Below are 14,321 nucleotides of genomic sequence, written 5' to 3'. Positions count from 1 at the left end.
CTCTGTCTAGGACCCCGAGGGGCCAATGTAGGATGCGCCAACTGTCTCAGTTGAATCCATCTGCAGTTGCACCCACCCTCTGTCATCAGCTCCATCCTAAATGGACCCAGCTGCTCTCCAGCAGGAGCGGAAGCTTCGGGCGGCCACTGCCGGTTGCAAGATTCCACGCTTACCTGGGCAGTCTGCGCATGTTCTAGCATCTCTTCAAATTCTTGGTACTCCTCATCGTCCGGCTCTGCTCCGGAGAGGCGGGCTGCTCTGGCCATGAAGTAAGGAGGCAGCTCCCCAATAGCTGTACCGGCACCCTGGACGAAGGAATGAGGAAAACAAAAGCAAATAAGACAAAAAGACAGGTTGCTTACCTGTAACTGTAGATCTTCGAGTGGTCATCTGTGCATTCACACTTGTGGGATGTACTGCGCCTGCGCTGGTCCCCAGTCGGTATCTGTAAGAAAGCCCGGGAAAGATTTCCGCGGACGGCGCCACTGGGCATGCGCCGGCGCCCCACTGCGCAGGCCCAACGGCGCCACCGCGGCAATCCCACCAGTTCCTTCTTGACCGCTGAAAGCCCCTAAGGAAGGGAGACCGTCAGCAGTGGGGAAGGAGGGTGGGTAGTGTGAATGCACAGATGACCACTCGAAGATCTACAGTTACAGGTAAGCAACCTGTCTATCTTCTTCGTGGTCTCTGTGCATCACACTTGTGGGAGATTAGCAAGCAAGTCATACCTGGAGGTGGGAAGACGGTCAACCGGAGATGACAGATTGTAGCACCGCAGTCCCCAACCGGGTCCTCTGCTGAGCATGCACGTCCAACGCGTAGTGCTTCATGAAAGCATGCGGGGACGACCAGGTAGCAGCTTTGCAGACATCAGCCAGAGGCACGCCCTTCAGGAACGCCACCGATGTCGCCATCGCTCGTGTGGAGTGGCCACGTACAGGTCCAGGCAGTGGCCTCTTTGCTAGGAGGTAGCAGAGCTTGATGGTCTCTGTCAACCATTTCGAGAATCTCTGTGAAGAAATCTTGTCACCCATTCTGGGTGCGGTGTAGGAAACGAATAACTGCTGTCCCTTACGGAAGGACTTGGATCGGCTTAGGTAGAAAAGCAGGGCACGCCGGACGTCTAGGGAGTGAAGCCGACGCTCCTCGTCCGAGGAGGGGCTAGGGAAGAAGGCGGGGAGCCACACTTCCAGGTTGAGGTGGAATTGGGAGGGCACCTTAGGAAGGAAGTTGATATCAGGGGCCAGGGAGACGCCCGACTCTCTAAAGGCTAGGTAGGGGTAGTCACAACGCATCGCCGTGAGTTCCCCCACCCGGCGTGCGGAGGTGATGGCCACTAGGAAGGCAGTCTTCCAGGACAGAAGCTGCAGGGAACATGAGGCCATGGGTTCGAAGGGCCGCCTGGTTAATCTGTCTAGGACTATTGACAAATCCCACAGTGGGGTGGGGGGTTTGGACGGTGGATGCAGTCTAAATAGCCCCTTCATGAACTTCTTGGACTGGGGATGGGCGAAAACGGAGTACCCAGCCACAGGTTCGTGAAAGGCAGAAATGGCTGCCAAGTAGACCTTAATGGAGGAAAACACCAAGCCCGCGTCTACTAGGGACAACAAGAAATCAAAGACTGCCGGCAGGCCAGCCTCCCTAGGTGCGACTGGCCGGCCAGCCATGAAGTCCGAGAACCTCTTCCACTTCCTGTCATAGGATGCCCTGGTGGAGGGCTTCCTGCTATTCAACAGGACCTCCTGGACCCTACCCGAGAACTCTAAGGGTCTATGCGCCACGCCGTCAGTTTCAGGTGTGGCACGTTGTGGTGTAGCACCCGCCCCCGTTGGGACGACAGGAGGTCTGGTTCCGCTGGAAAGTGGTAGAAGTTCCCCCCCGACATGGTCAGTAGGGAGGCGAACCAGTTCTGGCGGGGCCACCAGGGGGTCACCAGGATACAGCGTGGCCTCTCCCTCGCTAACTTGTTTATTACCCTGGTCAGCAGAGGGAGAGGAGGGAACAGATAGAGGAAGCGGCCCTCCCACGGGATGAGGAGCCCGTCCCCCAGGGATGCAGGGTCTGCACCCCCTCTGGAGCAAAACATAGGGCACTTCTTGTTGCCTGCCGTGGCGAAGGCATCCAGCTGTGGGTACCCCCAGAGCTGGAAAACTGGTTGTAGGAAACGCCACTGAAGTTCCCACTCGTGCGGGGAGGCCCCCCCCCTGCTCAGAGAGTCCGCTTGAATGTTGAGGACCCCTGGGAGGTGTGCGGCCTTCACGAAGACGTCGTGCTGGATGCATTCCGTCCACAATTCTATCGCCAACGCACAGAGGCGGCGGGACACTGTCCCGCCCTGCCTGTTGATGTACGCCAAAGCGGTGGTGTTGTCTGTGAGTAGTGCCACTGTCCTCCCTATCAACTTTGGGCGGAAGGAACGAAGGGCAAAGTGAACCGCTAGTAGCTCCAGATAGTTGATATGGTGCACAGCCAGCTTGGGAGGCCACTGGCCCCCCACACACAGGCCTTCCATGTGGGCGCCCCAGCCCCACTGGGAGGCATCGGTGGTGATGGTCACTGAGGGCGGTGGGAGGTGGAAGGGAGCTCCCTGGCAGATATTGTCTCTGGATCCCCACCACTGGAGCGATTGGAGCGTCATAAGGGGAATAGTGAACCTCTTTCGAGGTGAGTCTCTGTTCGGGCGAAACTGGCGAAGAAACCATAGCTGTAGGTCCCTCATCCTCAGTTTCGCGTAAAGAAGCACGCTTGTCGTTGCTGCCATCAGTCCCAGCATTCGCTGAAGTTGCTTTACTGTGCCCCAGCCTTGGTTCTGGAGTAACTGTACTGAGTTGGTGATGTCCTCTGCCCTTTGGGCGGGGAGGAAAGCTCGATGGAGGTTTGTGTCCAGCACTGCCCCTATGAACTGCACTGTCCTTGATGGAGTGAGATTTGACTTTTCTAGATTGACCTGCAGGCCCAGGGCATCGAGAAGGTGCAGTGTGGCTGTGATGTGGGTAGACAGACTTTCTCTTGAATTGGCTACCAGGAGCCAGTCGTCTATGTATGGGAAGACTATCACCCCCTGCAGCCGCAGGTAGGCGGCCACGACGCTCATCATCTTTGTAAACACCCTGGGTGCCGTGGAGAGCCCGAAGGGTAGGGCAGTGAACTGGAAGTGTTGTGAGCCTATTGCAAACCTGAGAAACTTTCTGAACTCTGGGTGGATGCTGATGTGAAAGTAAGCATCCTTGAGGTCTAGGGTGGCCATCCAGTCTCCTTGGTTGATGAGGGGCAGGATGGACTGCAGTGTGGACATCCTGAACTTTCGATACAGGATGAATTTGTTCAGATTCCGGAGGTCCATGATGGGCCTTAATCCCCCATCTCTCTTCGGGACTAGGAAGTAGCGGGAGTAGAAACCACCCGTCCTGGTTTCCGATGGTAATTTCTCTATGGCTTGTTTCTGTAGGAGGGTGTCCACCTCCGCCAGCAGAGGTGGGGATGGGGGGGTGGTGATCACCACTGACTGTGTTGGAATCTGAGCAAAGTCTATTTTGTAGCCCTCTTGGATGACAGAGAGGACCCACCTGTCTGAGGAGACCAGCTCCCAGGCAGGCAGGAAAGGGCGAAGGCGGATGGTGGGCTGGGTGGTGGCAACGACGCGTGGTGCAGGAAAGTCAAAGCCCCTGCTTGGCGGGGCGGGTGCCCTTCGGTTTGCCTGATGGCTGGGCACTGTAGCGCCCTCTGTTGTTGCCCGAGTAGGCCTGCTTGTCGGGCTGTGGAGGGCGTGGTCGCCACTGTTGGTCCGAAGATGGCTTATGCGGAGTCTTTCTCGACCAGGACCTGCTCCACTGTCTGGCTCTGGGTTGTCTGGGAAGTGGCTGCACCCCAAGGCTCCTAGAGATCTTAAGGTTCTTATCTAGTTCCTGCAGTGCGGTGTCCGTGGTGGAACTAAAGAGTCCGTCCCCTTCAAATGGCAGGTCCTCGATAAGCGCCCTGGTGTCTTGTTGCAGGGCGGTCGATCTCAGCCAGGAGTGCCTGCGAATGGAGACAGCGGACATGATTGCCGCAGCTGAAACGTCCACTAGGTGCTTGGCTGCTGTTAGTTGCTGCTTTGCGACCTTCTGGCCCTCGTGCAGCAGTGCCTTGGCAGTGGTTTTCTTGTCATCCGGTAGGAAGGACAGGAGGGGGGACAGCTGCTCCCACATGGCGTATTGGTATCTGGCCATACAGGCCGTATAGTTCGATACCTTGGCGCCGAGGGACCCCGCCGAGTAGATCTTCCTCCCCATGGCGTCGAGTTTCTTCCCCTCCTTGTCAGGGGGGGTAGAGTGCACCTTACGTGACCTCGAGGAAGAGGAGACGATGGCTGAATTTGGTCTAGGATGTGTGAACAGAAATTCAGCCCCCGCCTCTTGGACCTTGTACATGTGGTCCAGTTTTCTTGAAGACACCGGTGCAGAGGATGGCTTCTTCCACGGATCCTTGAGCGCCTGGAGCATGACCTTTGTCATTGGGAGGGAGACGGCTGGAGAAGTGTCCTTCTGGACGATATCAAAAACACTATCGTCCACGGTTGGCTTGGGTTGAGAGATGGGGAGGGAGATGGTCGCTGCCATTCTTTTGACCATCTCCGCATAGGAGCGTAGGTCCTCAGAGGGCGAGACTGGGAGGTCCTCTGACGTGTTGGGGTCCGGTGAGGGCTCCCAGGTTCTCTCCTCGTCGCTTTCCGACCCCGACGGGGAGGACTCTCCTCGGCCCGAGCGCTCCGATAGGCGCGGTGATGGCTCCCTTCGCGGCGACCGGGTCGGTGTCGGTGTTCGGCGCGGAGGCTCCGTCGGTGTGACGCGTTTGTCCCGAGGAGTCGTGGCCGATCCCTGAGGATGCTTGGACCGATGCGATGTCCTGGAGAGCGAGGATAGCTCAGATTGATGCTCCCAGTCCGGGTGGTCGAGTGGCTGATGCCAATGATATTGGGGGCAGCAGGGATACGTCGACTGCCATCGATGGTGCTCCCAATGCGGCATCGATGGGTAGTGGCGTGGCTCGACCGAAGGCTCCCTGGGCCTCACGCGCTTGGGTGCCGCAGGCGTTGTCACGTCGACCGGTGGAAGAGACTCGACGTCCGATGCCGAGTCGAAGCTCCGCTGACGAGACGCCACCGATGGAGACCGACGGGTGAGGTCGATCTCCACGTCGTGTGTCGAGGACTGCAGCCGATGGTCGCTGGGTCCAGGCGTCGGGGAGGTACGACGTCGATGCGCGCTAGCCCGTGGAGTTGGAGGGCTGCGTGGTCGATGGCCGCTAGCCCGCGGAGTTGGAGGGCTGCGTGGTCGATGGCCGCTAGCCCTTGGTGTCGGAGGGCTGCGCTGCCTTCTCGCGCTAGCCCCTGGAGTAGCGGGGGTGCGGAGAGGAGAGGGGGGAACCCTTCTCACTGGGTCGGTGCCGATCGGTGCCGACACGTCGGGGGGAGGCGGAGGGGAGCGTGGCCGTTTCCGCTTCTCCTTGCTCTTCGCCTTCTTAGAGGATTCATGTCCCGAATCCTCCCGTCGTTTCTTCTGGGGCCTCTCGACCGACTCGTCGGTGGGCCGTTTCGCCGACTGCTGCTCCTTCTGCGGGACAACGTCGACCGGGGCTGCATCGGCCGATGGGGCCTTCGGGGTTTGGGCGGCAGCCATTTTCGGTACCGATGCCGAGGAAGACGCCGTTTGCTTCGGAGGGCGAAGTGCCGAGGCAGTTAGTGCGGCCGAGAGCCTAGCCGCTCTATTCTTTCTGGTCTGCTTCGAAAAGCGGAGGCAATGCGGGCAGGCTTCCACGCGGTGTCCTTCGCCGAGGCAGAGCAGACACAAAGAGTGGCCGTCGGGAGGGGCGATTTTCTTGCCGCAGGCCTGGCACCTCTTAAAAAATCCCCAGCGACTGTCCATAGACAGCGGTCGCTGGGAAAAATCCTCTCAGAATCCTCTGAGAGGAGGAAAAACTAGGGGCGAGGGGGGGGAAGTCCCGGAGGACAAGAAACCCCACCGCGACACGCACCCGAACGAAAACGCACTTTTTTTTCTTTTTTTTTTAAACTAACTAACTATGGAACTAACTAACTACTACACTACAGAAAACAATAAACAGGCTAATATTTACAGGAGGCTCGGGGAAAAAGGGGTAGAAAAAACCCAAAGCTCACCGACCGGGAACACGAGGAAACACAACTCTTCGCGCAGCGGTCAGAAAGGAACTGGTGGGATTGCCGCGGTGGCGCCGTTGGGCCTGCGCAGTGGGGCGCCGGCGCATGCCCAGTGGCGCCGTCCGCGGAAATCTTTCCCGGGCTTTCTTACAGATACCGACTGGGGACCAGCGCAGGCGCAGTACATCCCACAAGTGTGATGCACAGAGACCACGAAGAAGATGCAGTGCTTCCCTGCCACTGAAGAATTCTGCAAATCCTTATGAATTAACAACAATGAAAGTTGGTCTCCTCTCATAAGCAGGGAGTTCACGGATTGTGCCACAAACGTGTGCGAATTATGCAGATTTATGCAGTAAGTGCAAATTATGCAGAATTACAGTCTCTTTGTGACAACCTATTTAGAGGCAACTGGAAGGCTTAGAAGGGTCCTAGTCTGATACTCCACACTGCCTCCAGAACTTCTGATGAAATTGAGGGCTTCACACTACTTCATTTGGAAAATATTTCTGAATTCAGTAGTTTATAATATCGTTAGTCGCCTTGATGCTTGGGCAGAGGCATACTTTGAAAGGGTGGGGGATCACATTTCATATCAGTTTGGTGCAGTGATTAAGTGTGCGGACCAGTTTGGTGCAGTGGTTAAGTGCATGGACTCTTATCTGAGAGAACCGGGTTTGATTCCCCTCTCCTCCGCTTGCACCTGCTGGAATGGCCCTGGGTCAGCCATAGCTCTCTCAGAGTTGTCCTTGAAAGGGCAGATGCTGTAAGAGCTCTCTCAGCCCTACCTACCTCATAGGGTATCTGCTGCGTGTGGTGGGGGGAAGGTAAAGAAGATTGTGACCGCACTGAGACTCTGAGATTCAGAGTATATAAATCCAATATGCTGCCTTTCCTCCCTGGAACTCAGTTTGGTGGTCCAAGATGGGATTGCCCTATTTCAGGGGTGGCCAACGGTAGCTGTCCAGATGTTTTTGTCTACAACTCCCATCAGCCCCAGCCAGCATGCTGGCTGGGGCTGATGAGAGTTGTAGGCAAAAAACATCTGAAGATAGAAGAAGATATTGGATTTATATCCCGCTCTCCACTCCGAAGAGTCTCAGAGCGGCTCACAATCTCCTTTACCTCCCCCCCTCCACAACAGACACCCTGTGAGGTAGATGAAGATATTGGATTTATATCCCGCGCTCCAATCCGAAGAGTCTCAGAGCGGCTCACAATCTCCTTTACCTTCCTCCCCCACAACAGACACCCTGTGAGGTAGATGAAGATATTGGATTTATATCCCGCCCTCCACTCCGAAGAGTCTCAGAGCGGCTCGCAATCTCCTTTACCTTCCTCCCCCACAACAGACACCCTGTGAGGTAGATGAAGATATTGGATTTATATCCCGCGCTCCAATCCGAAGAGTCTCAGAGCGGCTCACAATCTCCTTTACCTTCCTCCCCCACAACAGACACCCTGTGAGGTAGATGAAGATATTGGATTTATATCCCGCCCTCCACTCCGAAGAGTCTCAGAGCGGTTCACAATCTCCTTTACCTTTCTCCCCCACAACAGACACCCTGTGAGGTGGGTGGGGCTGGAGAGGGCTCTCACAGCAGCTGCCCTTTCAAGGACAACCTCTGCCAGAGCTATGGCTGACCCAAGGCCATGCCAGCAGGTGCAAGTGGAGGAGTGGGGAATCAAACCTGGTTCTCCCAGATAACAGTCTGCACACTTAACCACTACACCAAACTGGCTCTCCAGTTGGCCACCCCTGCCCTTTTTCATTCTGCTAAACCTGCTAGGGTCCGTCAGGATGAAAGCCGGTGACTTGCAAAACGCCATCAAATAAGCTTTGTGGCCAAGCATGCTGGATGGCGAAGTGGCGGCTGTACCTCAAGGCCTTCCTGTTTCTCTCCCGAGCCCCAGTATGCCTCTCCCCATGGGAAAACGTGTGACGTTATCAGAGCGTTGCTGCCAGATGCAGAAGACAAGACAGTACTGGGCTGACATCAATCCTCTCTTTAGTGCCCTGAGCCCCACTTATAGAGGCCCCCTGTGGGGCCTGACCCTTCCAGTTCTGCAAGGAAAGCCTGCTTGCCCACCCGGAGGTAGAGAGCCACTATGGGTCCCCCTCTCCCAGTTCTCAGTCCCTACTCAAAACCCATGCACTTTGGTTTGCGTAAGATGAAATCTCAGCTTCCCTGGGGCGCCAACAAAGAGTAATATCAGCGATGACGGGAGAGGGAACCAGAATAACTTCATAACTGCAGCGGAGGTGAGCTGCATTCCTGCTGCAATAAATCAGCAAAGCTGGTTTTCTCAGGACACAAAATCCCAGTCAGTTAAAACACACACCTTTTGGCCATTCCGCACAGATAGTTAGAACCTCACCAGCCACCTGGCTAATCAAACATTAACGGAAGAGGAAGCTTGGATCCGATTCAGGGGGCGGCTTAAAAATGCAGGAAAGGTACAAGGAACAACAATCGGCCAGCTGGCTGGAGGAGGGATACAGCTTGGCCACGGGCAGATGTCTTTGCTTGCCGCTGCTGCCCGGCGACAAACGCTTTTATAGAGCCCGCTTTTCAAGCAACTCAATCTGTAGTTGTTTGGCTTTCTTTGTTCGCTTCCCCAAAGGCAGCTGCTTGGGAGAACTGCAGCTGCTTTGTGCGCTCCAGCAAGCCCATCAGGTTGGTTTTAAACACTCCTTTCACAAAAAAAAAAAAAAATGTTCTGCTAACTAGAGGAGGGGCTGTAGCTCAGTGGCATAGCATCTGCTTTGCATGCAGAAGGTCCCAGGTTCAATCCCCAGCATCTCCAGTTAGGGACTGCTGCCAGTCAAGGTAGACAGTACCGTCTTCGATGGACCAAAGCTCTTATTCAGAATAAGGCAGAACCATGTGTTCATGTGTGTTCAATTACTGAGGACTGCATTCCACGGAGAAAAAACACAGAACACACACGGCCCACCACGCCAGTGTGTTTATTTCCCCACTGCTATCCAGATGTGAATAATTTATATCAAGGAAGAGCGACATAAAGTGAAAAACTCTGTCCTCCCCAGTATTCACACTGGCCTCTCTGGTTCACAGGGAGCAACCTGCAAGTCTGGCTTACAAACCAGACATACGGGAGGGGCTGGTTCAAAGGGTCTGCGCCTGAGGATCCTCTAGAGGTGGGTGCCGAGGGGGTGAATGAGCATCAGAACACAGGCAAAAGGTAAAATGTATGGGACAGCTAGAACATCCAGACAGATGCACAAGGATATTTCACGTGCATGATCTGTCCTCCCAGAAAAAAAGCAGTGAGGGAGGAATGCTGCACATTGGGAACGAGTGTATAACACCTGCCACATCAATACATGGAAAGGTAATGCCTTTTTTCTGCATTTTGTTGCTTGGTCGCACAGTCGAGTCCGACTCTTTGCGACCCCATGGACAAAGTCACGCCAGGCCCTCCTGCCTTCCACCATCCTCCGAAGTCCGCTCAAATTTGTGTCAGTTACATCAGTAACGCTGTCCAGCCATCTCATCTTTTGCCGTCCCCTTCTTTTGCCTTCTGTCTTTCCCAGCATCAGGGGCTTCTCCGGGGAGTGCTCCCTTCTCATTGGGTGGCCAAAGGATTTGAGCTTCAGCTTCAGCATCTTGACCTTCCAGGGAACAGTCAACAAGGGTTGATTTCCCTTAGGACTGACTGACTTGATCATCTTGCAGTCCAAGGGACTCTCAAGATTCTTTTCCAGCACCACAGCTTGAAAGCATCTGAGAGCCAGTTTGGTGTAGTGGTGAAGTGCGCGGACTCTTATCTGGGAGAACCGGGTTTGATTCCCCACTCCTCCACTTGCACCTGCTGGAATGGCCTTGGGTCAGCCAGAGCTCTGGCAGAAGTTGTCCTTGAAAGGGCAGCTGCTGTGAGAGCCCTCTCCAGCCCCATCCACCTCACAGGGTGTCTGTTGTGGGGGAGGAAGGTAAAGGAGATTGTGAGCCGCTCTGAGACTCTTCGGAGTGGAGGGCGGGATATAAATCCAATATCTTCTGCACTCGGCCTTCCTTATGGTCCAGCTCTCACAGCCATACATTACTCCTGGGAATACCATCGCTTTGACTACACGGACTTCTGTTGGCAGGGTGATGTCTCTACTTTTAATTTTCCATACCATACCAAACCTTTAATGGTATAACAGTTGCAAGTAAAAATACACAGAACATAAAAATTTAAACATTGGAGATAAAATCAAAACAAAACCGAGATTACAGATGCATTCATACATGGTCAGATTTAAATTTAAGAATGTCAGCCAAAAATTTTTGCCACAGCCTCGCTAACCTCCCCCTCAGTATCGTTCAATAAATAATAACACGGTGGCAGAATAGTCAAATCTGGGGAGAAAGAAAGCCCACAAAATAAATCTTTATGGAGATTATGATAAATGGAACAGTCAAGCAATATATGCTGAATTGAGTTGGGAACATTCGCTCCACAGGAACAGAGTCTGTTGCCTAAAGGGACTCAATGATATCTCCCTTGTAGAACTTTGGAGGGAAACGCATTTAGTCTAGCCAACATAAGTGCCCTGCGATGACTTGGAATGGTTAAATCTGATAGATAATGGGGCATTTTGCCACAGAAAGCATAAAGATCTAAGGAAGCTGGGGAGCAAATATAAGGGTCTGTTGGGCATAGTTTCGTTTCCTCCAACTCCAACAATCTCAATTTAATACATCTGAAGTTATATGACTCATCAAAAATCACCAACCTCTATCCCCAACTGGTTAAGTTTGGACATAAGAACTGCTGACCAGGATGAAATATATGGGTCTCTTTTCATACATTTTGGCATACCAAGAATTTGTCTAAAGAATGAGGCTTGAATGCCCTCCACTTTCCTGGTAAAAGCTGAGATCCATATAGGGATACCATAGAGAATTTGGGCTAGCGTTTTAGCTTTGAACACTTTAATTGCTGCCGGAACTAATTGGTTGCCCCTAGCCTATACTGCCTATGTTCGCCATAGCTGTCCTCCCAAGGAGCAAATGTCTTTTTATTTCATTTTTTTAATCCTCATTTTTCCGCATACCCGGGGGCAATTCAGCTATCAAGGACAAAGCCCTCAGGGTCCTGTGATTGCAACAGCCGCCTGTGGAATCACGACAGAGGGCAGCAGACAAGCCCTCTGATCTGCCCTCAAATGTTGAGAGATAACTGAGGGACAAAAACGCCCACCTGGAAGCTCAAGGGAAGACTACCCACTCAGCCAGCTTTCACAGATAAAGCCGCAGAGAGCGCCACAAACAAAGAGCAGATGCACCGCCGAAACAGCCCTTTGGAGGAAGTGGTTGCCGATGACTCAAAGCAAGCCAGCCAGGCCTCATGCAGTTAGAGAGCGACACAACTTGAAAGTCAATTAAAAAAAAAAAAAGGTTTCCCACCAGTTTTACGTAGGAGAACATTTCTTTCTTTTGAGAGCCAGTTTGGTGTAATGCAAGGGTGGCCAACGGTAGCTCTCCAGATGTTTTTTGCCTACAACTCCCATCAGCCCTAGCCAGCATGGTCAATGGCTGGGGCTGATGGGAGCTGTGGGCAAAAAACATCTGGAGAACTACCGTTGACCACCCCTGGCGTAGTGGTGCAGACTCTTATCTGGGAGAACTGGGTTTGATTCCCCACCCTTCCACTTGCAGCTGCTGGAATGGCCTTGGGTCAGCCATAGCTATCGCAGGAGTTGTCCTTAAAAGGACAGCTGCTGTGAGAATCCTCTCAGCTCCACCCACCTCACAGGGTGTCTGTTGCGGGGGAGGAAGATGAAGGAGATTGTGAGCCACTCTGAGACTCTGAGATTCAGAGCGCAAGGCAGGATATAAATCCAATATCTTCTTCTTCTTTCTAGCTTCAAATCCAGAAGACGCCGAGTTTGAGCAGGGATCCAGCCAGCAAGAGAAAGAAGTACTTTTCTCTCTTTCTCACAATACAAGAACTTGTGGGCATTCAATGAAATTGCTGAGCAGTGGGGTTAGAACGGATAAAAGGAAGTCCTTCTTCACCCAAAGAGTGATTAATACATGGAATTCACTGCCACAGGAGGTGGTGACAGCTAAAAGCATAGATGCCTTCAAGACGGGACTGGATAAACATATGGAGAAGAGGCCCATCAGTGGCTATTAGCCACAGGGTATAGATGGAACTCTCTGGGGCAAGTGATGCTCTGTATTCTTGGTGGGAGGGCTTGTAGGGTCCTGGCCCCACTGCTGGACCTCTTGATGACATCTGGTCTCTCTTTTTTTTGGCCACTGTGCAACAGAGCGTTGGACTGGATGGGCCACTAGCCTGATCCATAGGGCTCACGCTGACTGATCTCCAAGGCAATTGTGGTGAGTGCAGATGAAGTGTAACACTACCCATGTGAAGGAAACTGACACTCTCTTCCTCATCTGATTTCACTCCTCTCTCAGAGCAGAATTAGGCGCTGCAAAAAACTGAAGCTCTGCACTACGGTTTGCCCTCTAGCATCACAAGACCTGTTCTATCAAGGTGTTCTAGCTTCTTACATCCCACCCCTCACCCCACTTGAGTGGCTACTGCAGTCAGGGAACACATGAACGTATGAAGCTGCCTTATACTGAATCAGACCCTGGGTCCATCAAAGTCAGTATTGTCTACTCAGACTGGCAGTGACTCTCCAGGGTCTCAAGCTGAGATTTTTCACACCTATTTGCCTGGACCCTTTTTAGTTGGGGATGCCGGGAATTGAACTTGGGACCTTCTGCTTGCCAAGTAGATGCTTTACCACTGAGCCACCGTCCCTCCCCTAAAATAGCATGGTTAAATGAAAGGAAGGAGGCAGGGAGAACTGAGTGACATCAGATATCACCTTTGGGTTCCATCCTCTGAGAGTACGAAAGGCAGGACTTTTTTTTTTTTGATACTTAAATTTTTATTAATTTTTTGAAAAACATTTACAAACATTAAACACCATAAACACCAAAACAAATAAATACATTGAATATATACAAAACAATATTAATATTAATAAGAGCACTCTTACAGTCTTCTATTTGTTCATTATTATGCATTTACCGTCCATATTTCAGATAAGTTGTGTTTTACCGTTCGATATTATATTTTTAAATTTAAAAAGCTTCAATAATACGAAAAGTTAATGTATTTTTTTGGTATACATCTTTCAAATTCTGCTTCTGAATTAATATAATTTAAAAAAGGGAGCCATTTTTCAATAAAATTATTGTCTTTCTGCGGTAAGTCATTTACCCTTATTTGTATGGCTAGTTTATCTAATGCCACTATTTACCACACCTTAGACATCCATTGTTGTTTATTCGGAGACACATCTCTCTTCCAATATTGGCCTATCAGAATTTTGGCTGCCATGGGTAGTAGGGCTGCCCCCTCTTTTTTCATTAAAGAAAGTTTTAAATTTGGCCAGTAATTCAGGAGGATTGATTCCGGGGTAAAGGGAATATTACCCTCTACGATATTGTCTACCATTTGCTTAATCTCTTTCCAAAAATTATTTATTTCCGGGCACAGTCACCAACAGCGTAAAAAAGACCCTTCCTGTTTACATTGTTTCCAGCACGCAGGGGTAAGTTTTATATGAGACAGAAAGAGCTTTTTAGGCGTTAGGTACCATCGTGAGAAGAGTTTATAATTTTGAAGCTTTAATTTTAAGGAGTAGGTATTGTACAGAGGGGACTCCCATATAGTCTGCCATTGTTCTGGAGTAAATGCTATACCACAATCCTTTTCCCATGCTTTTTGTTGGCTCGTAATTTCCGACCAACTTTTATGATTAAGAATGTTGTAAATAACCATAGTTAAAGTCCTAGCCTGCTTTGGATTTTTTTTAAACAGGTTTTCATAAGGTGTTAATGGCCTATCTACTATGTCTATAATTCTAGGATTATGCAGGACATAATGAAGTTGTTGGTATTGAAACCACGGAATAGTTATGTTGTATTGTGTTTCCAGTTGTGTTTTGGTCAACATTTGTTTGTGTTTAATAATGTCTTGAAATTGATAAATTCCAGCCTCCCTCCAGATTTTAAAATCATTAGTAGCACGACCTGGTTTAAACCAAGCTTGTCCTAGAAAGCTTGCCATAGGTGAAATAGATGGTATTAGAATTTTTTTGTATTTGTCCCAGATTTTTAGTGGT

General features: G+C 51.5%; 1 protein-coding gene across 2 annotated transcripts in view; it reads right to left on the bottom strand.

The window, feature by feature from the left end:
- Positions 1–14,321, bottom strand: part of VMP1 (vacuole membrane protein 1) — a 189,134-nt gene that overhangs the window by 92,367 nt on the left and 82,446 nt on the right. For both annotated transcript variants that reach the window (XM_060259219.1, XM_060259220.1), the window contains exon 7: positions 174–305. In XM_060259219.1, coding sequence (XP_060115202.1) covers positions 174–305 — 132 coding nt within the window. The remainder of the gene's footprint in view (positions 1–173; positions 306–14,321) is intronic.

The sequence above is a fragment of the Heteronotia binoei genome, chromosome 18 (genome assembly GCF_032191835.1).
Source record: "Heteronotia binoei isolate CCM8104 ecotype False Entrance Well chromosome 18, APGP_CSIRO_Hbin_v1, whole genome shotgun sequence".
NCBI classification, from domain to species: Eukaryota; Metazoa; Chordata; class Lepidosauria; order Squamata; family Gekkonidae; genus Heteronotia; species Heteronotia binoei.
This window is presented reverse-complemented; position numbering and strand designations above follow the sequence as displayed.